At 41.6% G+C, this 25,781-nt stretch overlaps 2 protein-coding genes across 5 annotated transcripts in view; both read right to left on the bottom strand.

The window, feature by feature from the left end:
• Positions 1-3,939, bottom strand: part of srfb (serum response factor b) — a 30,097-nt gene extending 26,158 nt beyond the window's left edge. For 2 of the 4 annotated variants that reach the window (XM_087803320.1, XM_087803319.1), the window contains exon 1: positions 3,098-3,938. In XM_087803320.1, coding sequence (XP_087659446.1) covers positions 3,098-3,700 — 603 coding nt within the window. In that variant the 5' untranslated portion in view covers positions 3,701-3,938. Of the gene's footprint in view, positions 1-3,097 lie in introns of all 4 variants that reach the window. The other 2 variants (XM_087803322.1, XM_087803323.1) reach the window with 2 other exon arrangements.
• A 1,922-nt stretch (positions 3,940-5,861) lies between these two features.
• Positions 5,862-25,781, bottom strand: part of ptk7b (protein tyrosine kinase 7b) — a 75,788-nt gene continuing 55,868 nt past the window's right edge. Inside the window, exons 3-19 of the mRNA XM_087803315.1 lie at positions 23,696-23,798; positions 21,463-21,647; positions 18,602-18,749; positions 15,354-15,484; positions 13,167-13,433; positions 12,835-13,107; positions 12,603-12,722; positions 11,401-11,547; positions 11,184-11,331; positions 10,992-11,119; positions 10,552-10,749; positions 9,521-9,682; positions 9,221-9,453; positions 8,266-8,346; positions 8,045-8,196; positions 7,799-7,977; positions 5,862-6,844 (exon numbers count right to left, since the gene is read on the bottom strand). Coding sequence (XP_087659441.1) covers positions 6,684-6,844; positions 7,799-7,977; positions 8,045-8,196; positions 8,266-8,346; positions 9,221-9,453; positions 9,521-9,682; positions 10,552-10,749; positions 10,992-11,119; positions 11,184-11,331; positions 11,401-11,547; positions 12,603-12,722; positions 12,835-13,107; positions 13,167-13,433; positions 15,354-15,484; positions 18,602-18,749; positions 21,463-21,647; positions 23,696-23,798 — 2,816 coding nt within the window. The 3' untranslated portion in view covers positions 5,862-6,683. The remainder of the gene's footprint in view (positions 6,845-7,798; positions 7,978-8,044; positions 8,197-8,265; positions 8,347-9,220; positions 9,454-9,520; positions 9,683-10,551; positions 10,750-10,991; positions 11,120-11,183; positions 11,332-11,400; positions 11,548-12,602; positions 12,723-12,834; positions 13,108-13,166; positions 13,434-15,353; positions 15,485-18,601; positions 18,750-21,462; positions 21,648-23,695; positions 23,799-25,781) is intronic.

Here is a 25,781-nt window from a genome sequence, read left to right on the forward strand (position 1 = left end):
TCAGCCGATCTCCAGTTAACCCGACACAACGACGACCAGTCGATCGAGTTACCAAAACACCACCGAACCGACATCTTTTTTTTTTCTAACAACAGCATCCACTCGTCAATCCACGGTGACGGCCGACAACCGTGTAGGCAACATCTCCATCAGCGTGCCAAATAGAGTTGCCAAGAGCCTACACAAAAGACACCTCAGTTTCCACGACAACCGTCAAGGCAACATTCTTGCAACAACAACCAAAAAAAAAAGAAGAAAAAGTGTCGACGAACAGAAAAACACAGAAATAAATAAAAAGTGACAGAAACTTGCTCTCGGAGCAATTAAAGTGAAGCCAAACAGTGACGATGAAGTTCATAACCTTCTAGCGACACCAAGTTATTGCACCGGGGGGGGGTCGAGACGGCGAGAGTGACGACGCCGATCCCGCCAACCCGAACTCTCGGGTTCAGTCAGCTGTTGGCACCGGCGAGCGGCGGCTGTGAACAAACACAAGACCTGCTGTGGCGGCGCGAAGGTGTGTGTGAGTGTGTTTGTGTGTGTGAGTGACACAGCCTCGTGGCTCGTCCAGGAAGTGTGTGTGTGAAGAAGCTGTGTGATAGTTGGGGGGTGGGGTGGGGGGGTCATAAATAGACTCGTCACTTTGCTATTCTTAGATCATGTCATGACTTCCTCACGACGAGTGATTCAGTTGTATTCCGGAGAGAAGCGGAGGAGCTAGAGCGCGGGGTCACGTCAGGTCAAAGAGGTCACGTCGACGACAACAACCTCTTCATTAGCTGAAGTCATTAGTAGGTAGTAGCACTTGGAACTTTGGTTTCATCCCACACTAAATAACAAAACATACAGACAATTAAAGCTTCTTTTTTTTTCCATCTGTCTTTGTGTGTACTGTGATGGACAGCCTTTCCAGGCCCTACCTCTCACCCCGAGTAGCTGGGACAGACTCTTGAAAACGCAAGGATGACAATAATTTGACATTCTCTACAGAGTTTGTTTGTAGTTTAAAATGTGGATAACATGATATATTTGTGTATCTCTAGCTAGACAGTTTTTTTGGTCAGAAAAAAATAGATTTGTAAATGTATATTAATAAATTACATAAAACATTGTCGTTTGTGTTTTAAAACAGCAATGTTTCAAACAATATCCAAACATTTCTTGGAGAATGTAATAAACCCCTGAGTGGATATTTAGATGTATCATGTTAATGAACACTTTTGTTGGGTCAAGTACCCGGAATCTTACATTAAAGATGGATTTAAATATTTAAAACTCTGCAACGAAAGGTCATTTTTCAAGAAACTGGATTTAATTTTTTTTTTTTTTTTTAAATCTGAACGGGAATATCAGACGCATAAAAAATAAGGATGGACAAATGGGAACACTTTACACCTAGAGGTCCAAGAAGACACACATGCAAGTATACATGTCAAGGTGTAGGAAAACATTACTACACTAAAATATTGCGATATTCAAGTGTATAAATATTTAACAGCCCTGCATCAATTTTGATGGCATTTGTTCAGTATTGTGTTGCAATTAAAACCCTCCTTCAAGTTGGCAGTAGTTATCAAGTCCTAGAGGTACAATGGAATCCAGACGTTGACTGAGGACGAGAGGATACAGACAAACTTTGGATTTAAGTTCTATTAATTCAACCAAAAGAGTGGAACAATGACAAGATGTTACTGAGACTCATTGTCCCCTAAAAATCGCTCTAAAAATCATGCAAATATATCGTGATCGGAGTATTTCGTATCAAAGCGTAGGATAAGTGTTTCGCTACGGCAATAACTGCATGTACGATGCGTAAATAAACTGTTTTTGTAATGTTTCCAATTTCTGCATTATTCATTCTCGGCATCATTAATATTCAGGAATGTTTTGTTATTGAATTATTCGAATAAAGTGAGTGTCGCAAGGTTCGCAACTTAACTTTGATCAACACAAGTTGCTTCATTGACTTAATCGTTTGGTTGACATATTCTCACCAACGACATTACTTGATGAAAAAACATTCTAGTCACAGTGGGGTTTTTTTGGGCAGCAATTAAAATTCAAAGTCAGCTGAAAAACCACAGGTGCCTGAAGCAGGTTTTATTTTAATTCCGTGTTGACTAAACTTGCGTCACACATTCCACTTTAATGACACATTATTGGCTCACGGGTGAGCAAACGTTCATCCAACTCAACTGGAAAACAAGAAAACTGATAAGTGACAAAAAGCAGCGAAGGTCAGATCGATTCGTCGCTTCTGAATCTACTGGAAATTATTACTTATTCATTTTATTTCTGTATGAAATCACCAGACCTGGGCAAAGTGCCCTCGTAATGTCAAAGTATGATGACGTATAAATGGTTGTAATGCATTAACAAATGTATTTATTATTCATTTACAGTTCAACATAACACTCATTTACTTTTTGTGTGTAATTTTTCGAGTATATAATCATCCCTCAAAACATTTTTTTTATAAGTGAGTTGAAGAAATATTTGGAAAAAAGTCATATATACAAAAAATAAAATTTAAGCTTATTTTACTTTATAAAAGTCACATCCTAATGACCAATGTCCTTTTTTTTAGAGATTTTTTCATCTTTCTTTTTGCTTGACGGGCCCTAACAACATTCACATAATTGAATGTGGCCCCTTGAAGAATTATAATTGCCCACCCCTGATATAGTAAGGTAAGGTAAGGTAGAACTTTATTGATCCAAATTGTTGTTTTTTTCCAATAGCCACAGCAATTTTTCCTAAAATATAAATCAAAATAAAATAAGAACAAGAACAAAGAGAAATAAAGAGAGAGTGGAACTTTACCAAAGCGAAAACAACAAAAAAATGGAGATTTATACTATGTGTAAATGTCATTTTCATTGTAAAAAACAAAATAATGTTCAGGAACCGGTATCGGTCGTGGATGTATCGGTATCAGAACCGGTAAATGTTTATCAATCGATATTCAGCCCCAACTAAGACAGTTTCTAAGAGAAGATGAGAGGAAGAACTTGTCACTGCTGGAGTTTGCAAAGTTGCCAAACTTAACATACTGTATATCCCCAGATTGTCATGATTCCCCCCCAAAAAAACTCACCTTCTTCATGATGCCGGTCTTCCTCTTGCTGAAGGTGGTGTATCGTCTCAACTTGTTGTCAATAAATTCCATCTTGATCTTGACGCGCCCGCGGGTCTTCTTGCCGGGCTTGGCCCCGGCCACCCCGCCGGGCACCATCCCGTACGCCCCGGGGGCCACGCCGACCACATCCGGCCCACCGACCACCACCGCCTCCATCTCGCCTCGCTCCCGCTTCACGCCTCGCCTGTTGCTGTTGTCCCCCGTGAGCGAACCCCCCACCGGGTCCTCCTCGTCCCCCGAGTCCGAGTCGTTCTCGGAGCCGCTGAAGTGATGCGAATCCGAACCGTCGAACCGGTGGTGGTGGTGGTGGTGGTGGGGCAGCACCACGCCACTGTTCAAGCCCACCATGTTGCCCCCCTGGACGGCGGGGTTCGGGTTCATGACGGACCCGGTCCCGGTCCCGGACCTCACGCCTCTCTGTCGCCCGCCTTCAGCACCAGCAGCGACGACCCCCTGGAGAACTTGCCCCGCGCGGATCAACACGGGACGGATCCCGCCGCCGACAACGTGTCTCCCGGATCCGTTTCCTGGTGGTACCGACCCGACCTGGCTCGGTAACATCCTACGGCGCTACTGGTTCTTTTTTTAAAAACGCCAGCCACGCTTTTTTTTGTATCTTTTACACTAAAAAAAACAAAACAAACTCGAGTAAACATGCGGGTCTGAAGCAGGAAATGAAACCCGGGGTCATGGACCTGGAGGTTCGGGAGCTCCAGGGGGAAAAAAAGAGCGAGAGAAACTTTAAAGTGTCGCCGGACTCTGCGCCCTCCAGCCCCGCCACTATTTTCCAAAACTCCCTGCACTTTCTCAAAAAGGAAAACGCGAATCACACCCCCCCTACGAAATAATATCCTTCCGCTCCACCATATAGCGCCGCGCTTCCGCAACGCACACCACCAAAACACTCACCGCCACCATCAAATCGATTACACATCAACCTTAACCATAACCCGATTAATTTAACCGACTCGATTAATTAACCCCAATCGATTCGATTCGCGATACGTCGTTCATGTAGGGGCGGAGGGATCTGACCGTAAAGGATCTCGCTTCCTCCATATAAAGCGATACGACGCTTCCTTATATGGCGCGGTCGCTCCTTATTTGGTGAGTCACAGCGTCGCCTATCGATTGGCGGAACGTTATCTGAGCGCTGCGGTCATTGGCGGAACTAACTCGCTTCATTAGAATAAATACCAAAATGGTTGCGCTACCGACAACGTCACCGTGAACGGAGCCTCGAGACGCTCAAGTTTATTTATTTGGATGAAGAAGAAAACACGTCGTTGTGTTTAAAAAAAAAAAAAAAAGACGCAACACGTGTTTAGTGTTTTGCTCAACATTTTGTTATAAAAAGTGGTTTAAATGTAAAATAAACTCGCCTGTCGATCCTCAAATAACGTTTGGTGTTTGAAATAAGTGGTTTTTAATAAACATGAAATACTTTTCACAGGCTGATCAACCAATTATTCGGATGCTTTTATTTTAAAATTATATGTTGTGTACTTGCTCTGACGCAAACAACCGCACCCACGTGCTGCTCCAGGCAGGTTAAAACAAATACTGAAACATCACGAGTTTTCTCTCTCAATAATTGGTGGAAACTGACAGTTTGTTTTTTTAATTGATATAAAAAATATCCACAAACTACCTCAGTTAGTTAAAAACGGAGATAGAAGACTGGACTTCTTAAGGTTCAGGCTGCTGCCCCCGCGACATAACGGCAGGTGATAAAATGTAAAAACATTGAAATGAAACTAATTTGTGCTGTTAGTCATTTTAATGCCCGCTTTTGAATAAAAGGTTTATTAACATCAACTGCCTTTTTTGAAAGATTGAGAAATACCACCACCTAGTGGCCGATAATAGAAAGTGATGTTTTCAGGTCTCGCACGTCCTTTCATACCAGCTTTAAAATATATTGATAAAAAAATACCGCCTGCCACTCTGCCAAGGAACTAAACAATACATAACAAAAATAAAACTAATAATGGTTGAAGAATCAGATTGGCTGGTAGCAAACAATCAATAAAAAAAAAGGTTGTTTACCTTACAGGATTTGAACCGACACCCCAGGGGTTTGACCACTTGGTCAGCAGTTGCATTGGATCTGCAGCATTCCAGACTCCTTTATGTATTAAAACCAGAAGTTATATACATGTCGCTAGAATATTTTAGTGTGTGTTGTTTCATAAATATAGATTTTCAACAGTAAGAATCCATATATAAAATATAGAATAAAAAAAAGTTTGATGCAGATTTAATGCAATTGGTAACAAAGTGGTTTAACCCATGAGGTGCAAGTTTGAGTCCCATAAGGGAACTTTGTTTTATTATTTATTTGCTAAATAAAGTAAAAACTGTCTTTGCAGTTTATCTTCCAGAGCTGATTCAACTACATTACTTCTTCTATACGTCAACTTCATGTTGTCGTCCATTGATAAAAAAAAAAAAAATCACCCACGTCGATATGTACTTATTTCCTCTTCGCTCATACCTCGGATTATTTACCAAAACCTGAATCACACCTTGTTCTCTCGCAGGCGTCAGTCGACGCTCGAGACCAGACTTGTCAAAAGATGCCCTGAAGTGGAAATATCTGTCTGATTATCGCATTGTGTGGTTAAGCTTGTCTGGAGTCTTCGGAATTAAAAAAATCCAAACCAAATGTTTATTTAACCACCTGAGGACGTGATGTTCCACCACTGAACAAACAGAGGAGTTAAAAACACTGTGACTTTATTGACAGCAGGATGTATACTTTATAATCCGTGAGTACTGAAGCAGAGTAAAAAAGGTCTAGAAGTCCATAAAAACACTAAAACCACATAAAAAAAACACACATTCGATTAGATGAAAAAAAAAAAAAGGAACATTTTTTTTAGGTAATCCTTCATTTGCCAGGCACTTTAATTGACCAGCTACTGACCACTGCCGCCCTTCAGAGAAGTACCATTTTGTTAAGAAAACAAAAATTACAAAAATTAAATAAAAAAGGGGGCGCAGAGTCCTTCTAACAACGAGGATGGTTTCCTTTAAGTGAAGTTAGTGCATGGCTTCTACGTATGTACACGGTCCAACATGCAGCATTGCACAGTAGAAAACATCAGGTGAGAAGCTGTGATTGGACCTCAGACTACAAGTTTCCTGACCAAGGTTGTGACTGAAAAGCACCTTGAAGTAAAAAAAAGAAAGAAATACAGAAAAAAAGCAACACAAAGACTTCTAATGTTCATTGGAGTGGCGAAGTCTTTGAACACACTCGTGTAACAGTTGACCCTGGACGAAAAAAAAATTGCGGCGAGGGATCCCCAGTGCGCACGCACACACACACAAGCTGAGAAAGTGTGAGTGTGTGTGTGGCGGTGAGGCCCGGAGGGGGGTCTCTCCAGGTGGGTCGATCACATGTTAAGGCAAAACTTCAGGAGTGTGTCCGTGACGGAGAAGTTCTCGCACCCTCGTATTGAAATGCATATTTTTTCTTTTTCTGTAAAATGTCTTCGACCGTCGTCCCTGAAATGTGCTCCAGCTTTCCGCCTGCGCCTCAGACTTTGCTGTCCGACGGAAGCTCGCCCAGCTTCTGGACGATGTCCCCGAAGGAGGGCCGCTCTTTGAGGCTCGGGGCCCAGCAGCTGACCATGAGCTTGGCCATCTTGGACGGGCATCCGTCCGGAATGGGGAGCTTCAGCTTCCCCGACTGCAGACCTGGAAGAGCCGGACGACAACAAAAAAGAGGGGTTAATGCGAGGAGAAGTAACATTAGAAAAGGACCAAGAACGCAGCCTTGGGGTTCTCCACATGGAGACAATTAACATTAAATACAATCAATTTTAAAATGTCTTTATTTATATAAATGTGTTTGTGAGTGGTGTATATATATATATATATATATATATATATACACAGTATATATATACACACACACACACATGTATATACATGTACATACATGAACATACATATAAATATATATATACACATACATACATAAAGACACCATATATATTATCATATTTTATATTTATCGTAACATGCAAGACTTTAATTTATTAAAATTTTTGTGTGTCAATAAAGCTTCCGACCACTAGATGGCCTCAGTCATGCCCACCGCAGCTAAACAAACCGTTAAATCCCGAAAGATCCCGGGCGATACCTGAGTACAGGAGGATACAGTTGACTCCAGCAGCTTTTAAAGTTGATGTTTGGACATATTTTACATTGACTTTATTTGACTGTATTGATTTTAAAAAGGCTAAAGGGACAATTAAATCCTGGCAATGACTGAGGACGAGAGGATACAGAATGCCACAGCAGCTTTTAAAGCTAATGTTGGGACATATTTTGGTTTAAAAACAAAAGCAGTTAAAACTTCGTCAAGAGTCACGTGGTCTGTGAATTCTACAACACTAGAGTACTCGAAAATACTACAAATATATCCTTGCTACTACAGTATCACGATATATCGCAATACATAGTATGGTTGCCCCTGTATCGTGATACTTATCGTATCACCAGATACTTGCCAATACACACCCCCTCGTGGTAACTTGTGACCTCGTGGTGACTTGTAAAACGTGTTGTTCGACTCTCACCCCAGGTAGCTGGGATAGGCTCAACTACTCCTACAGGAAGTGAAAACTGAACTTCCTCCGTCCTCACCTTCCAGCACTTCGTTGTCGCTCAGCTTGGTGTACGGCATCTCGCCGAAACTGAACACCTCCCACATCAGCACCCCGAAGGCCCAGACGTCCGACTTGGTGGAGTAGTCGTCCTCGAAGACCGACTCCGACGGGAGCCAGCGCAGCGGGATCCACGCCTGCCTGTAGTGATAGTACTCGCTGCAGAAGAAGAAGAAGAAGCATGAGAGCAACGTCGTGACTTCCTGTCTCGACTCACGGCTCGTACCTGTTGTAGACGTCCTTGCTGAGGCTGAGCGAGGACACTTTGACGCGCCGGTGTCCGCTGATCAGGCAGTTGCGGGCGGCCAGGTCTTTGTGGACGAAGCGGTGATTGGAAAGATGCTCCATCCCACGAGCCACCTGAGCGCAGATGGAAACCTGCGGAGGCGAGACGAACCCGGTCAGACCGACGTCCTGAAACGACGGCAGGACGTCCATCAAACTTACTTTGGTCTTGGTGCTGATTGGCTGCGGTTTGACCTTGTCGTCTTTGTTTTTGGAAATTCTCAGGAACTGTTTCAAGTCTCCCTGGAAACAACCAGCGAAAAAACAAGATTATTAGCAGAAGGAGTGTGCATGGACCATGATGTTTTTTTTGTTTTTTTAATATCAGTTAAATTTAAATTAAAGACATAATAGAACTAATATTGAACAAAAAACAAAACAATCAATTACAGATTAAGGGCCGATTTTACTCAAATGTATATTTTAACATAAAAATAATCCTGACTTTCAAGTCCACCAAAAGATCCACGACTCCCATCATGCCCATTAAAACAATTTGACAAAATACAGCTTGCTTTGTTTGGATGGTACCACTTGCAGCCATTAAAAAAAAAGGTATATAAAAACGTATTTGTCATGCATTAAATGTTTTTTCCTTAAAAAAATGTGATTAAAAAAATGAAATAATTCCAGTTAAGGTGTTGTCTTTAGATTCATTAATGTCGTGCCTTTTAAGATTCTTCAAGTTGAACCCTGTTTGTGAAATATAAAAATCTTAATGACACATTTCTTTCTTACCTTTTGGATTTTTAATAAATATAATTGATATATATGGCTGTGTTTTACTCAAATTTAGAATTTTAACTTCGTCTATTATATCTATACTTTTCCTTAGTGATGGTCTGATGAAGCTTCATGAAACAGTGTCATGTTGTTTAGAGGTCAGTAGGTGGCGCCATCAGTTTAAAAATGTGATGTGATGTTTCATTAGAACAGTTGTTCAAAACAAAGGAAAGTAGTGCAGACACCGCCATCTAGTGGACTCTGAAAATAATGACACTGCTTCATGAAGCTTCATCAAACCATCACTACTTTTTTATGCTTTTTAAACCGTAAGGATACATTAATGGAAGAATCACAACTTGTTTTGTGTCTTTGATAAAACTGTGGCGCTCACCAGGTCATAGTACTCCAGGATCATGTAGTTGGGCTCGGCCTCCCGGCACAGGCCCAGCAGCCGGGCGATGTTGGGGTGACTCAGTTTGGCGAACATCTCCGCCTCCCGACGGAAGTCCAGCTGCAGCTGCTCGTCTCTGGTCTGCAGGCTCTTCACCAAAACCACCGTCTCCTCCTCGCGCTCCTCCATCCCCTTAGCTTTGGACAGCAGCACGTCGCCAAACTCGCCTTTCCCTGAAATAGAAAGAGTTAGAGGAAGAAAAAAAAAAGCAGAGGTTTTTTTCCGACTCGTTGTCGCCACCTAGCGTCGTGATGGTCTGCAGGTTCGCTCGAGGGAAGTGGAGCTTGTCGCTGTTGATGTTGCTGTTGCGCTTTTCGCTGGTTGCCACGGTGCCCATGTTGGTGAGAGCGACTTCCTCCTGGAGCTCAGTGGTGGGGTGGCCGTTCTGCTGGGGGGGTCCTCCTGAGAAGAAAACATACATTTGTCATCACCCATTAACCCCTTTATGACCTCAGATATCGAGAGGTCAGATTTAAGTTTAGATTTTATGGCGATAGTATTGTTCAAATGTGCTACGAGTGATTACGTATGGCTGTTTTTAAATTTATTTTTTAACAGTATACGACACTAACAGCGTTTCGATCAATATAATAAACAACACTTCAAATAGTCTTTCGACGCAGCGCTGTCTCTTTGTCTCACTACCTCCCAGTGAACTAATCGGGGGGGGGGGGGGGGGGGGGCTTTGGCAGACTTCAACTGGCCCCCAAGAAGACATGGTCAAAATCAATAGTTTCAAGTTTCTTTAAAAAAATTCCTGCTGTCAATAAAGTGTTTTTAACTCCTTTGTTTGTTTTGTTTGTTTAGTTGCAGAAAATCACATCTTCAGGTGGTTAAATATTTGGTTTAGATTTTTTTTTTATTCTGAATACTGAATACTACTTATTATTTATAATAGTTCATGACTATTTATTTTATATTTAAGTATTTATTTGTTATTAAAATCATTTTAATTACTTATATTTAAACAAAGGCTGAATCTCACTTTGATGTTTAATTACCATATCTTTAGCAGTTTCTTTTATAAACACTATTCACCTTAATCATATTATCTTTAATATTTTAAACGAAATATATTTGAATATATATTTGGAGAATCAAATGTCCGCTTTTTTTTTGTTTTACAGAAACCATGTAATCAGTGCAACGTTTATATTCTAAACGCAGAGACTTTATTAACTAAAAGTCAGATTATAGTGAGAAGCGGATGCAGGTTTCAGAGTCAACGCTAGATGGCGGCAGATTCATCTTTCAGCGCTGGTCGTCCTCACCGTTCAGGAACTCCATCTCCGGCTCCTCGCCCTCCTGGCCCTTCGGCCTCTTGCCGTGGCACCTCTTCTTACAGTAGAACATGAGTCCCAGCACCACGATGATGTAGGCCACGGCCGCTCCCACCGACAGCCCGATGGTCTGGATCATCTTGTACGGAGCCTTGTCCAGATCGTCCTCCACGATCAGGGCCGGCTTATCTGCGGGCGACGATTAACCCTTGAGTTGATTGATGAAGGTCACAGAGGTCACGTAGGCTAAACGTCCCTGCTTTATTAGGGCCGGTCGCCATGGTAACGGGGAAAAAAAAAAAACACTTCTGAAGGAGTCTCAGGAACTCGAGTGTAATTTCAAGCTTCAGGTGGCACAAGTTTCAATCACCGTCGCCATGGTGACGGCGTGGTTATTAACGACACGTGGTGACGGACGACGGGGGACTCACCGACCACGTACAGCTGAGCCACGCGGTCTTTGATGCTGCAGCTGTTCCCCGCCACGCAGGTGTACCTGCCCGTGTCGTCCGTGGTCACGTCGGAGATGATCAGGGAACCGTTCGGCATCTTGTGGAACCTGAACGACGCAAAAGACGGTCAAATATGACTCAAAATATGTATTTTTTTGCTAGTTTTTGAACCTTTCGCTCTTGCTGATGTCCAGCGTCTTGTCCTTGACCATCCAGTGGATGTGCGGCTCGGGGTTGCCGGTGGCCTGGCAGTGGAGGACGGCCGTGTGACCCTGGTACACCGTGGTGTTCTCCGGCTCCACCTTGAATCGGATGTAGACTAAAAGAGACAAACGTTCAGTGACACCGAGTGACGCTTCCTGAAAAAAAAAAGTCTGCAGTTTCATACCTGCCACCGTCAGCGCCACCAGCGCCCGGATCTCGCCCTGCAGGTTGGAGGCGACGCAGGTGTAGTTCCCGGCGTCGCTGCGCGTGACTTTGGTGAAGTGAAGCTGACCGTTCCTCTGCTCCACGTGTGGCGGTAGCTCTCCTCCGTCTGTAGGGGGCGACAAAAAGCACGATCAAATTCGGCTTTTTTTTCCAGTTTGAACTTCTTGTTACAAACTTTTACAACGATGTAGCCTTTAAACACAACTAAAAATTGCCACATTACTAATTAATTTAGAATAAATAAAGTGAAATATTTTAAACAAATAGTAGATTTAAGTAAGTAAGTAAGTAATTTGTATTTATATAGCGCTTTTCCAGACCAGGGTCACAAAGCGCTTAAACAATCAAAATATAATTCAATAAAAATATATACTTTTAAAGTCAAGATAATACTGAGAACAAAACAGGAGTTCCAGAAAATCAAGGAAAAGCCTGAACAAATAAAAACGTCTAAAAGATTTTTCTTGAAGGAGTCAGTAGATTCATTCAATTTAAGACACTTAAGTCATATTTCTAATTTAACTGAAAACAACACTGAATAATATACAATGTATTCTTCTTGACATAATTATACCCGTTTTTCTTCAATTTTATTTAATTTCAAGTTTTTCCATCATATAAATTACTTTTTTTGTCCAAACTTTTGGATTGACCAGCCTTTCACACTATATAAAGTGAACTATGAAATCCTGGAAACGTTTGTTGATCTATTTTTTAGTTTGTTCTGCTATCAAAGACGAAGAAGGAAAGACAAATTATGACTACTCGGAATGTGTATCGGCAAGAATCTGGAAATACGCATCACGCTGCGGGGGCAACGATGCGATATATTGTGATACTGTACTAACAAGTATATAGTTGTAGTACTGTCGAGTACTTGACTCTGGTGTTGCAGAATTTACAGACCACATTACTCTTGATGAAGTCGTAACTGCTTTTGTTTTGAAACCAAAATATGTCCAAACATCAGCTTTAAAAGCTGCTGCGGCATTCTGTATCCTCTTGTCCTCAGTCATTGCCAGGATTGAATTGACCCTTTAGCTTTTTTAAATCAATACAGTGAAAACACAGCATTGAAAAAAAACCAATTGCAATATTCAAGCATATCGATATTTTCAACCATATAACCTCCTTGGAGGAGGTGACTATTTCTCTGCGCACCTGCTTTGACCCAGCGGATGGTGGGACTCTCTCGTCCTTTCGCCGAGCACTGGATGACGATCTCCTTATCCAGCTCCAGGCACTGGGCGGGCTGGGGGGTGGGAGTGAACTTGAGCTTCTCTGAAAGTCAAAACAACAACTCATGATTACTCACACACACACACACACACACACACACACCAAGTATCATTCTTACTAATCACACTCCAGGTAAAAGATGTTCAAGACTCACCGAGCACGATGACCCGGGCCTGCCCGGAGAGTCGCCCCCCTTCCGTCCTGGTCTCACAGGCGTACATCTGTCCATCGTACACCTCCACGTTGTTGATCCTCAGCGTGCCGTTCGGGAAGAGCTTGAAGCGCGAGTCCTCTGGCGTGATCTGGTTGAAGTTGCGGATCCAGGTGACCTCTGGTTCCGGGTTGGCCCGAGCCTGACAGTGCAGGAAACCCGGTTTCCCTTCCTCCAGCCGGCTGTCCAGGGGTCTTGTCACCCAGACAGGGGGCGCTGCAGCACGACAGGGGTCAGTAAATGATCAAGGTGACCATGAATGTCTCTGGACTTACTGGCGATGGTGCAGGTGAGTTCCTGAGTCCTGCGCCCGGCCTTGTTCTGAGCCACGCAGGTGTAGACCCCCGAGTCCCCCGACTCCGTCGGGTTGAAGACCAGATAGAGACCGTCCTGGTAGACCCGGCCCTCGGCGGGGATCCTCTGACCCGCCTTTTCCCACCACACCTCGGGCTCGGGCCTCCCCCTCGGGGGGCGACAGGACACCCGCTGCTGCGTGTCCGCGCTGAAGACCTCCTGCATCCTGGGCAGCATGTCGTCGATCTCTGAGGACGTCCATGCAAGAGAGACCACGAGGGTCAGTCGAACCATAAAGTGACATCATAACCTTCAACTGTCAGTAGTGTTGGAGTCAGCTACGACCAGATTTGAGTGAAAGCGAGGTCTGGCGAGGGGGCGGGGGGCTACATAGTTAAACTGGTCCTTAAATACTGAATTGTACTGTGACACAATCCCCGATAATGCCTGCAGAGATTAGCATCAGATTAAGGGAATTAAGGTATTTAAGTGGAGCTGTGGGTTAAAACTGCACAGCCAGTCACAGTTGAAGGGAGTTTAGAATTGTGGTGAGATCTCAGCCTTGAGCTCGGATATCGGACTCGCATGCACTTTCACTTTCACCGACGTATGAATGTATTTGTAAGAGCCTGATGGAGGAGTTGAATCGAGGCGGCAGTAGATGAATCGATGTGACCTTTTCCCAGATGGATGAGCTTTAACTGTCGAGGTACTAATGAACGTGATTTACATTTACGTGAGAACAAAACTTTTATATTAAACTGACAGTAATTTTCACTTGGTTTAATATTGTAAATACTACTTTGTCAATATTTGTTTTTATTAAATACCTTCTTGTTTAACAGGACAGTTCAATTAAAAACATATTAATATTCATTTTCTAATTATTATACATATAAATATTTGATTGTTCTTCCTAAATTTGTTTTTTTTCTGTTGATTTTCTGCAATTATTCAGATACATTTTTTATTTAAATGTATTTGCGTGTATGTGTATTTAACCTTCTATTTATATTAGGAAAAAATTATAATTCGTCCTCTGTGTTTATTTTAAATATTATTTATCATAAATTACATTATATTTAACCTTTTATTTATATTAGAAGGTTAAATTAAAATGAGTCCTTTGTGGTAATTTTATTTAAAATATTATTTATCTTAAATTATATAATATTCTGCATTTATTCAGATTAGAAGGTTAAATTACCATTCGTCCTTTGTGTTTATTTTTTTTTCAAATATTTATCATACATTGTTTTTAACGATAAGAAACAATACGTTTAAAAATAAACCAATATTTCCCTTTTTTTAACCTAATGGATATTAATACAAACCCATGGCTTGGGGGTCAAGTCCAGCCCACCAAGTCAATTTAAGTGGCCCATATTATTATTCCTGTTGATACTGTGATCAATAAAGACGTCAGTGTTTAAGATAAGATAAGTAACAGATATAATGAATGCCAACAATTATAAAGAATCTTCCAATAACAACTAACCTGACGAATTTCAAGGTAAATTAAGACAGTTTAGCTGCTCGTCTGATTGAGTTTTACACCCTTATTTAAGACCTAAACCATTTTATTTTGTGTGAACATTGTAAGTTCTCGCCGTCATTGCCTGGGTTCCTTGGGAGCACTCTGGTTTCCTCCCATAGTCCCAAAAATAATTGACTTTTGAGTCTTATTTAGTCAAAAAACAGTCCAGTATTGTATTAGCAGCCTTGACTTCTTGTTCTTAAGTTTCTCTTAAAGTGTTTTCCTCCTCGTTTATTCTTTCCATCTCACGATTGGCCGTTGCCCTTCATTGCCAACGGGAGAGAAGATTGTCTTGATTGAAATCACACTCTCACACACACACACACACTCACACACACTCACACTCTGGCAGCTGTAACAGCATTCCACAATCTCATTATCACGCAGCGCGTCGGCTATTAGCCTGGCGGAGGTAAACAAGCTAACAGCTGGACTGCTGATGGAGGTAACATGGACGGGAAGCGGGAGGCGGGTGAGGGTGAGGGTGAGGGTGAGGGCAGCTGGTCCAGGCGTCGACGACGAAGGAATGTGTTTGTCGAAGGGTGAGGTGTGGACGTGAAAGATCCAGCAGGAGGAGGAACATGTCGCTTAAACAACTCCAACAATTGTGTTTGTGTCCGTCTGTGTTTACCTGCGATCAGGAGAGACGCCTCCTGCGCGACCTGCGACCCCGTCTGGCTGCGACCCACGCACTTGTACTTCCCCGTGTTTCTGGGTTTGACTTGAGTGATGAGCAGAGAGCCGTTGGAGAGCAGGAAGACCCTGTGGAGGGGAAACATCAGTGAGTAAACTAAGGAGCGGTTCTGGCTCCGTCTGGAAGAAAGAAAGAGTTCTGTGACAGTGATGCATGAGATTAGAAATAATCTGATCTTCAAATCAGCTCCAGGGAAGAGGAATGAGTCGATTAATATCTTGTAACTGTCATTTACAGACATCAGAGGTTGCATAAGAGTCTCAGTTGGAGAGCAAGATGAAGATATTAGATAGTATTGTCAAAGTAAACAAAAAGTAAAATATATTACAATAATACTTTTTAAACAGTACGAAACATTCGAAAAAAAGTACATCTTCCTTTATTTTTTTCATATTAAATGTTATATTTTACATTACTTTCACATATATATAGTTTTTTAATCCGTTAGAATGGCAACACTTTTTTATTTTTAGTCAGTATTTGATATTTTATTTCATTAATGTTATCGAAAAAAATATGTTGTACGTATATTTGCCTGTAATGTAATTAATTTATTATATACATATATATTCCACTGTTCATATTCCATGTGTTTTTATTAACTATATATGATATTATGCATTCATTTAGTACCAAATGGGTTTTATATAAATAAATTGTTGACATGTATGAATAAAATAAATGCTGAACTCTTAAGTTGAATATGGACATTCAATATATAGTTTTATAAAATTTTAATTTAAAAAAAAAGTAACTTATTAAAAATTGAGACACACACTTGAAAGCTTATTACTTACATACTAAGGAGGCCTCATTTCATTGGATTATTTTCGAAAGGTATAAAGCAATAAACATAAAAATCCAATACAAGCATAAAAAAAATACATCATTCAAATGTTTTGATTCCCTTCAAACATCTTCTGAAGCCAGACTATTGTTCCACAGGTTAAATTCCTGAAGAGTTTCCTTGTGAATATGCACCTCTGGAGAGAAGCCAATTTCCAACCTACTCTCATCTGGAGCTGCGAGCTCGTCTGCCGAGCGACTTCATCCCCCCAAAAATAAAAAGGGTTTTCCTTCGCAGCGAGTGTGTTTACAGAGATGCAGACAACGATTGTTTCTACTTCTGGAGTCTGTTGGGCTCACGGGGGGAAGAATTGATTCTGTCTACGAGAATAGCCTTGAGATGGACTGTAGACTTCCCTCCTAACATGGGGGGGTGTTGATGAACAATCGCAGGCAAACACTCGGGGAATATCATCACGTGTGAGCCTCTTTTTTTTTTATTCACCCCAAGTTTAAACAATAAAACATCAAGAAAGAAAAAAAATGCTGAATCGGCAACTGTTTATGTTTGGCCCCCGACTTAAATCACATTTGGCTTCATATTTAAACACAACAGCTTTTTTCCCCTGACTCCATTAAATACATCTATAACCATGAGGTGCTGTGACCTTTGACCCCACGCGTTATTATCCTGTTTTTTTTACGGCGTCTTTGCCGAGAAGCCCGATCGTAGCCGGAGGGTCATTTCCGGCCCCGACGCTCGCCATCGTCCTGTGATTGGACGTGAAGTGCGCAGAGAAAAGTTTACAGCTCTCTGTTTCGTAATAACCTTTCTGTAATGTGCAATTCATCTCGAGCCGGAGCAGTAATGGGGCGCGGTGGAGAAGGTTCCGGCTCAGTGGGTTCCAGGGAATTGTGTGCGGCAAACACAAGAGCTGCTTGAAAAAAATAACAGCAGAGACGCCTCGTCGGGTCTGATCACCGTAGAATGATTTGGGGTTAAATCATCTTGAAACTGTCGCTCGACCTTTATCGTTAAAGCAGGTTTTAAACGGGTGTACGAGCAGACGAGCTCCACAGGTGAGTCACCTGCATGTGAACGTCTGTGACGAAAACCGATTCCTGCGTTAACAGAGTTTAATGACACGGTAATTATGAGTCACCGTAATGAGATTCATTCATGATCTACAACTTATTCGCTGTATGCCCCGGAGGGGACTGGAATGTATCCAGCAACCCGCTAGGTGAGGCGCATTGGGACACCCTGGACAGGCAGCCAGACACATGAATAATAGGGAAATTAAATGTATGTATAAGAAATGTATGAATGCTCCTTAAAGAACAAACAAAAAAAATAAAATGAAACTAAAATTTTGAATCAACAAGTTCATTAGCCTGAGAAGCTACAACAATATTTTTAGCTAAAAGATGCTAACAAATGAACATACATACACTTAAATAAGCTAATGTTTACATAAAGCGTCTTCTGATATGAAGACATTAAGGAGTTGAGGATAATATTTAACTGCTCTTGAAGCCAAATAATAATAATATGCTTGTTCTTATAGACTTTAGAAGCTAAAGCTAAAATCTATCAGATTCATTCATTTGTTAAAGAAGCTAGAGCGTATATGCATTAGCTTGAAAACCTCAAGTTTATATTCATTGGCTTTTGGCACTAAAATTAACAATAACTTAATTCAATACAATAATTCACTTCAGAAACTATAGTTTCTAAGTTTGTAAAGCTCAAGTTATTATTCAGTACATTGTGAAGCTAATGTTAAAAATATTTAGCTTTAGGAGATATAGTTTCTTAGATTGTAAAGCTAAAGTTAATATTCATTAGCTTGTAGTGCTAATGTTAACAATAATTAGCTTTAGGAGATATAGTTTCTAAGATTGTAAAGCTAAAGTTAATATTCATTAGCTGGTGAAGCTAATGCTAAAATTATGAAGTTTTAGGAGCTATAGTTTCTAAGATTGTAAAGCTCAAGTTATAATTCATTAGCTTGTGGAGCTAAATCTAACATGAATTAGCTTTATGATCTATAGTTCCCAGGATGAAGTATACATGAATTAGCTGGTAAAGCTAATGTTAATATTAAATAGCTTCAGGAGCTATAGTTCCCAAAGTTAAAAGCTAAAGCAAATATCTATTAGCCTAAATTAATATGCAAAGATACAGCACTTTAAGCTGATTTCATAGTTTGTTAATGTTGGATTTATTTAGATTTGTACATGTTTTTGTCTCTGCTCTCAGATCACCTGACTCAAACTCAAGTTCTTCCAGGAATCCCCGATATCTAAATTCTACTAGCTTCGCCATTTCAGCGTCTCCTCCTCGTACACGACTAAGAATATTAACAGATTGAAAGAAACAGAACCGCCATCATTACCTCGACTTGTTCAGCAGCAGTTCGTTCTCGTGGTACCACTCCAGCGTGGGCGGCGGCTCGGCGGTGAACTGGCAGTGGAAGACCGCCTCCTCGTTCTTCAGAACCACCTGGTCCTCGGGAGCCACCACGGACCGGGGGAAGCTCTTATCTGCGAGGAGACGAAACATGTGTGAGATTCGCATCTGAAGGCATCGGACCATCAAGTCCCATCTGTGTTATTATTAAAATCCGCCAACAGCCGAGTCGGACCCGGCAGCTACTCAGGTGCTGGAGTGTTGTCAACACCTACGGCGACCGGGCCCGGACTTAATGAGGTCAGTGAACATGTGACTCCGTATTATGAGATCAATCGCCTGGAAGAGGAGATTTGCTTCATTTACGTCATAATAAACAAAAATATATAATTCAAAATACAGATGGTTGAATGAGCTTTTTTTTTTCAAATAAATCTGCTGAAAGAATTCCTCAACTTTGCTCTGACCTCACTTATCCCACAAGCCTCTGTTTGGACCAACCTGCCAAAATGTGAGATTTGTTGCACGGGGGAGACGTAATTACACATTGTAGGACATTGTTAAATCTAAAACCCAGAGACACTGAGCTCAACGGAGAACTTGAAAATTCCCCTTAATCCAGCTTTATGCTTTCAATCGAGAGGGGGGGGGGGGGGCGTGTCGCAGGTGCCAACGGCAGTCCCGGGGATTTGGTTTCTGCTCGGACGGGGGGGGAACAATCGGCCCACCCAGCGAGTAAACTTATATGTTGCGTCTGTGAAAACCAGCCTAAATCTGTCAACTTTTTAAGAAAAAGAAAAAAGAAAAAGGAATTCTTATGGACGTGCAGAAGTGTAACTGGAAACGGGGTAATTATCCATTCTTCTTACACCAGGTGCTAAACTTGTGTTTGAGTTGCAGGTGGATAATTAGGGAGAATGTCGGCGTCAGGTTTCTCACACCGACCTGAGCGGCGGCCACCGGACCCCCCCGCCCCCCCGAAGAGAGTCCAGACGCAGACATGGCAGAATTACATTTGAAACTTGAAATGTATATTAAGTATTCCAGCTTTCACCAGGGGATTACAGAAGCATTCCCACGTTTACATACTGTGAGCTGGTCAGTTACTTTGAGTCTCACCTGGATTGTCATGGCTAACCACAAAATAAAAATATATTCCTACTTTCATGTAGGACAGGGTTCCCTCAGGGGCCACATTATATACTGTTGTAAGGGGCCGTCAAGCCAATAGAAAGAAGGGAGAAAAAAATAATAATACATTTAAAAAAAAAGAAAATTGAAGTCTATATGTCATGACATTTTAACAACAAAAGCAAAAAATATAAATAAAAAAATACATAAATTCAATATATAGCATTTCTTTTAAAAACATATTTCATTTTGAGATAAAGCAAATACTCGCAATAAGGGCCAATAAACAATAATTCATAAAGGTGTTGTTATATGTTGAAATGATGATAAAAATAAAACACAAAATAATATTATCTTCCAAAGTAATTTATACAGGATTATACTTCCTGTCTTCATGTCCAAATAAGGGCTGCATAAAGACAGTGAAAGGGCCCGATTGGGTCCTGGGCTGCACTTTGTCCTGGTCTGAATGTTAAAAGGGGCCGTCAAGCCCATAAGAAATAGGAACAAAAACTAAAGAAATAAATCTTAACCTAAATTTGATAAAAGGCGTGTTTTTACTTCAATTAAGTTCAATGTGATTAAAAGGAAAAAACAAATAAATAAAATAATGTTATATTTTGAAATGTATAATAAAAATAAATTGGTTTAAAAATGGTTAGCCATCAAAATCATTTCTACCTGATCATACGTCACCTCTATAGGTCTGCATAAAATACAGTTGAAGGGCTGCACGTTGGCCAGGTACGGACTAGGACCTCATTTATCTGGTCAGGACCTAAACTCTTGGACCACGGTTGAGAGAAAAAATGGACAGGTCCTTTGGACTTCCTTTTAGTTCAGCTACTTTTACACCACCTATTAACGCATGGGTCTCAAACTTGTACTGTAAAGCGTTATTCTGTGGCCCTTTAACGAGTTTCCATGAGAATACTCATAAACACATTTAATGATGGTATTATATTCACCGAATTGAAGATAAAAGTTGTAAAAAATAAATCATATAGAGTTTGTGTCTCACTTTCACTAGTTTAAAGGTTTATTTTTGGTGTATACTGGACGTCTTGATGTGTCAAAAGTGACAGGCTTAGGTTAAAAAAAGCAATTTTCTCAAAACGCAAAACCTTTCAGACAGTAATAATCAATAAAAAAAAAAACTAAAAATAGACGAAAGCGGAATAAATTCCAAATGAAGGTCAACAAAAAGCCATAAAATATTAAACAAAATATAAATAAAATCTGAATCAAAGACATGCAGACATGCCTCTGGGCCCCCCTGTTGACTGTGAGTCATCATGACCAACACTTACTTGTGAACAATTGTATCTTTCAAATTACCCACTTATCTTTTCTTTCTTACACATCACTGTCAAAGAAGGAATCCTTCATCTTAGCGAATGCTTCCCAAGGCAAGTTGCAGCCGCACAAATGCATCAGCGTCGTGCAAAGAAGCCGCCGCTGTGACACTAATGGCTGAAAGGAAACGACGGCGTACAAAAGGGAGGCGATACGACGGTTCACTTAGCTCAGGAAGCTTTTATGTCGGGAAGCAGGTTTGGAGTCATTTAACTTATAACATTATCCACTTCACTCTCACTTCCTGCTCTCTGGACCATTACTGACTCAGGTTTTTCCTCTCATCCATCATCTCATTATGAAAGGTGAGGGAAACATCACGCGGGGCGATAGTAAATAAACATATCGACCCGAACTCACCGATGATGTTGAGAGTGAAGTTGCTGTTGCTGCAGACGTGGCCGGCGGCGTTCTTGGCGCAGCAGTAGTAGAGGCCGTTGTCGTCCAGGCTGGCGCTCTTGAAGGTGATGGTGCGCTCCTTGTTGTTGATCTGATGGCTCTTTTCCGTCAGTTTGACGCCGTCTTTGAACCACTGACACGTTGGTCTGACGAAACAGAGATAATATTTGGGAGATTAGAAGTTGGACTGAAGTTTTTTTTTCAGGACCCTGAGGCATAGAAACCATTCTACCTGTTGGTCCTTTATCTTGAGCCTGTTTAATATAAACAACCCACTTCTGACACTTTGGCAGCCAATGCAGATTTTTAAGGATCGGGGAAATGCGAGTTCTTCTACTAGAGCGGGTCAGAATTCTCGCTGCAGAGTTTTGTATTAACTGCAGGCTAGACAGCTCCTTCTTGTTTATACACGAAAATAAACTGTTACAATAGTCTAAATGAGAAGACACAAACACATTTTTCTCAGTTGAATGAAACAGTTTTGGTCAGTTTTTTGCAGTGTTGTACTAGAGACATGTCTTTGTCAAATACCACACTTAGGTTTCTCCTTAGGGACGAATCCAAACAGAGACCTGGGAACTTGAGCTTCGAGCTTCCTGGTGTAATAGTACATAACCCCACCTAGTGACCGCCGTCAGTTCTCAAGGTAGCGTACCTTTGGTCGAATACCCGTTTGGCTTAACTCAATGATCATATAGTTGGTTGATAGTTATAATATATATTTGATTTATTTTTAACTTTAAAACAAAAAAGGTTGAGGCTCAATGAGTTATCAGTTATCAGGGAGGCGGCGCACCAGCGTCTCAGTGGGAGGGTGATGATCAGTATTTCTCGGAAGTTTAAACATGCCACATCTGAGTGATAACGGAATCAAAATAAGGGAGTAGACCACCTAGTCTCCTTGCAAATGAGGCATCAGAGACAAAATCGCTAAAATCCACCAATGTTTATTGAGATTTTCCCCCGGCTCGTCTTAACCCTAGTCCACTCAACTCGAGTGCTGCGTTCTCTCCAGCACGGTAGGTTGTACCGGATCACATTTGTAGTACCTGTTCTTCTCTGGCTCCAAGTGAGCCGAGCTGGCACTAAAAATGTGACGCCAACTGCTGGCCAATGATTGGTCAGTGAGTGAATAAAAACAGGGCTAAGTCCAAAATCATGCACTTCTGCACTTACGCTTCGTATTTTGAGTGAACAAGTGCGTCCCAATTAGCAGTGTGCGAAAATGTAGTGCGCAATGAGCCCTAAATTGGCGCACTTACATGGCCAGAAAGTAGAGTGTGGATCGATGGACACTTCCCACCCTCAATGATCGCCATTTTAGTGACGTAGATGACGCTAAACTGAAGGTACGCATCTTCAGAGCAGATACCGGTGTAAATGTCTCAAGAAAACACAAATTTTACCACAAAACAACAAAAATAAGACAATGAAAACCAACTTAATAACTTGTTTAAATTGCTGAAAAGCGCTGTCAAGTTTTGGCAATAGTGTTACAACTTCCAGTTGCGATCTGCATTACAAAGTAGTAGAAGAAGAAGTTGTCGGGTCATTTCCGGTAAGTTTGTAGCGACAGTGTTTGATTTGAGACAGTACTATGCTTTCGAAATTTCGCACTGGCCAAGTACTAAAATATCTTAATGTGTACTATAAACCAGTGCACTGGGAGAAGTGCGTGATTTGAGACACAGCCCAGGACTCCCAACACATAAACAAACCAGCTACTAAAAAATTTAAATTCGTCGGCCCCAAAAATGGGTCCATGGTCAAGATCCAGACCTTTTCGTGCCTAGCAGGAGTTGGACTGGATTTTGTATGTGACAAAAAGACGATTGTGATGACGAGTAGAGCTGGAACTGGGTAGTGGAAAAGTGATCCATGTTCTTGGACAGTTGTTAGGGACAGAAATGAATAACAAGCTTAATATAGAAGAAAAAATAAAAATGATATAACTAGGAGAAATAATATTGAGTTATTTAATTTAATTTATCAACTTTGCTGTGAAGCAAGAAGCCATCTTATTGGGAGGCCGGTCCAAGCACACTTGATCCAATACTAACAGCTATTGTTGATGATGTTCCAGCATGTTGTCACCAAGATGTTCCCCCCCCCTCACTTCTGAGCTTGTAAAGTGAAGAATCACACTCAGACCTTTGACCTTTTTTTTTCTCCTAGGTCGAGAGGGAGTACTCACCGCGGGTGTCCGTCAATGTGACAGCGCAGTGTGACCGGCTCCAGGCTCTCGATCTCGGCCTCCGACGCCGGCTCCTTCAGCGTCACGCCACCGGTCTCCAACCCTGCGTGGGGAGGGAAAAAACAGGAAGTGAGTTCGAGCGAAGACCGAAAAGAAGAGTTGAGGAGAAAGACGCAAGGGGAAAAAAATGGGAGTTAAGTGGATTCCTGTCATTTGTCTTGTCACTGGAGACGTGATGGAAGCAGGCCGGCGGGGATGATGCTAATGGCTGCAGCCGAGATAAAGGCAGAGACGAGCACTTTGACTCGGGAGGAAAGATGACGGAACAGGATATGACAGAACTCTGGGTTCATTTTCTTCACCCAGAGCACTTAATAGAAAGATCTCTGTTGGATACTGACATTTAGAGATGAAAGATAAGACAAATAAATCCCATTTACCTCGTAAAAAAAAGAAGAAAAGTGTGGTGCAGCATCAGAAACAACAACAGAGATACAGCCTTGTATATTGAGTATCGTGAAGCTGATCAATGCTGGTAAAAAGGAAGGCAAACATGTGCAAGTATCACACAGTCACGAGGAAATATGTAGCTAATGGTTGGGGCTTTTACTATAAATGTGTTTCCCAAGGCACAGCATGGGACATACATCAACCACACAGGCTGTAAAAATAACTGTAAATCAATCACACAGTCTTGTAAGAACACAGTCATACCACTCCCCCCCCCCCTCCCTCATTGGCATTCTTTCGACACAATCGAAAGTGGAAGAAATATGTTTCACGATGCAGACGTATGTAATCAATCCCGTCATAAAGAAGCTGCAGCGGGTGGCGCTCGGTTTTTATTTCACAGTAAATTTTATATACGAGGCGGAAATGTGTTTGAAATGAAGGAAGTTTCATCGTGTTGTTGCAAGTTGGTGGATTGAGAATTAAACCACTAAGTTTGGAAGTCATTTGTTTTTGTTCTCATCATTGGCAAATGCCCAAACATGCATAGATAACAATTATTTTTAGAACACAAGGGTAAAGATGGAGGGAAACTACTGTATCTATGAAACTTGGTTACAATCCAACTGCTTTTTAATGTTGCATTGATCCAAGAGGAATGTAAAGCTTTTTATCTTCTCCCATAAAGCTAGTTCATCAATGATTGGGAGGATTAAGCATCTCTACGATACAGATCTTGATCCAATATACTGTAAAGTCAAAATGTAACATGTCGACTGATTCGGTCGGATTTTGAGTCGATTTCAATACAATATTGGGACGTCGTTGACAATATTGCTAAGAAATCAAATGCGTAGAAAGATGTAACCATTGACCATCGACATGGTTATTCTATATTCAGGCCCCTTTTATTGGTCGACCCCGATTCTTACCTTCTCCCAGTGACCCTCGTCTCGCTCAGAGTGTTGATTGCCGATGACTATTTTGACTTGCACTCCCTTGTCAAATAAAATTGCTACGCAATCCTGCTACAAAACATATCAAGACCCAACTTGTCGTTACCCCCTCAGGGTTGTCGCATGATCACTTTGGAAACTGTAACTATACCAACCCCTAGCAACGTCACATCAGGCTGTCAAGGTTGGTATGAAAGACCTAGAACTTCAACAAAAAGGCATTTGACCCAACATAGGAGGACAGAAAAAATCCCTGGAGAAATTGTGGGTCACTTTAAGTAAGTCCCACAGTTGTCACTGTTGCCTGCAGGAATCTCCGAGGTTTCTCCACACACAGAGGATCACAGCAAACTAATGATCAGTTGCGTGATGACACATCGCTCCTGGAGCTGACATGGAAAGACTCTCCGGCCCGACAGTGAGAGTACGTTTGTTTGTGTTATGCACCGGCGTTTACGAGACATTCCCTCTGACTGAGAGTCCTATGGCCGCCGGCTGAATGGCGTTGCTTGTATCATCCATGAAATATGCATGGCATCAACCTGAGACAGCGGTGGAGATGGGGGGGGAAGCAGCGCCTGTGTGAGGTCAGAGGGGGCGCCCGAGGAAGACCTGTCACAACGGATTCCCGGAGAAACTTGGCAGAGATCCGACGCTGGTGGGGTGGGGGGGGTTGCTTT

The sequence above is a fragment of the Callionymus lyra genome, chromosome 11, assembly GCF_982586985.1.
Source record: "Callionymus lyra chromosome 11, fCalLyr1.hap1.1, whole genome shotgun sequence".
NCBI classification, from domain to species: Eukaryota; Metazoa; Chordata; class Actinopteri; order Syngnathiformes; family Callionymidae; genus Callionymus; species Callionymus lyra.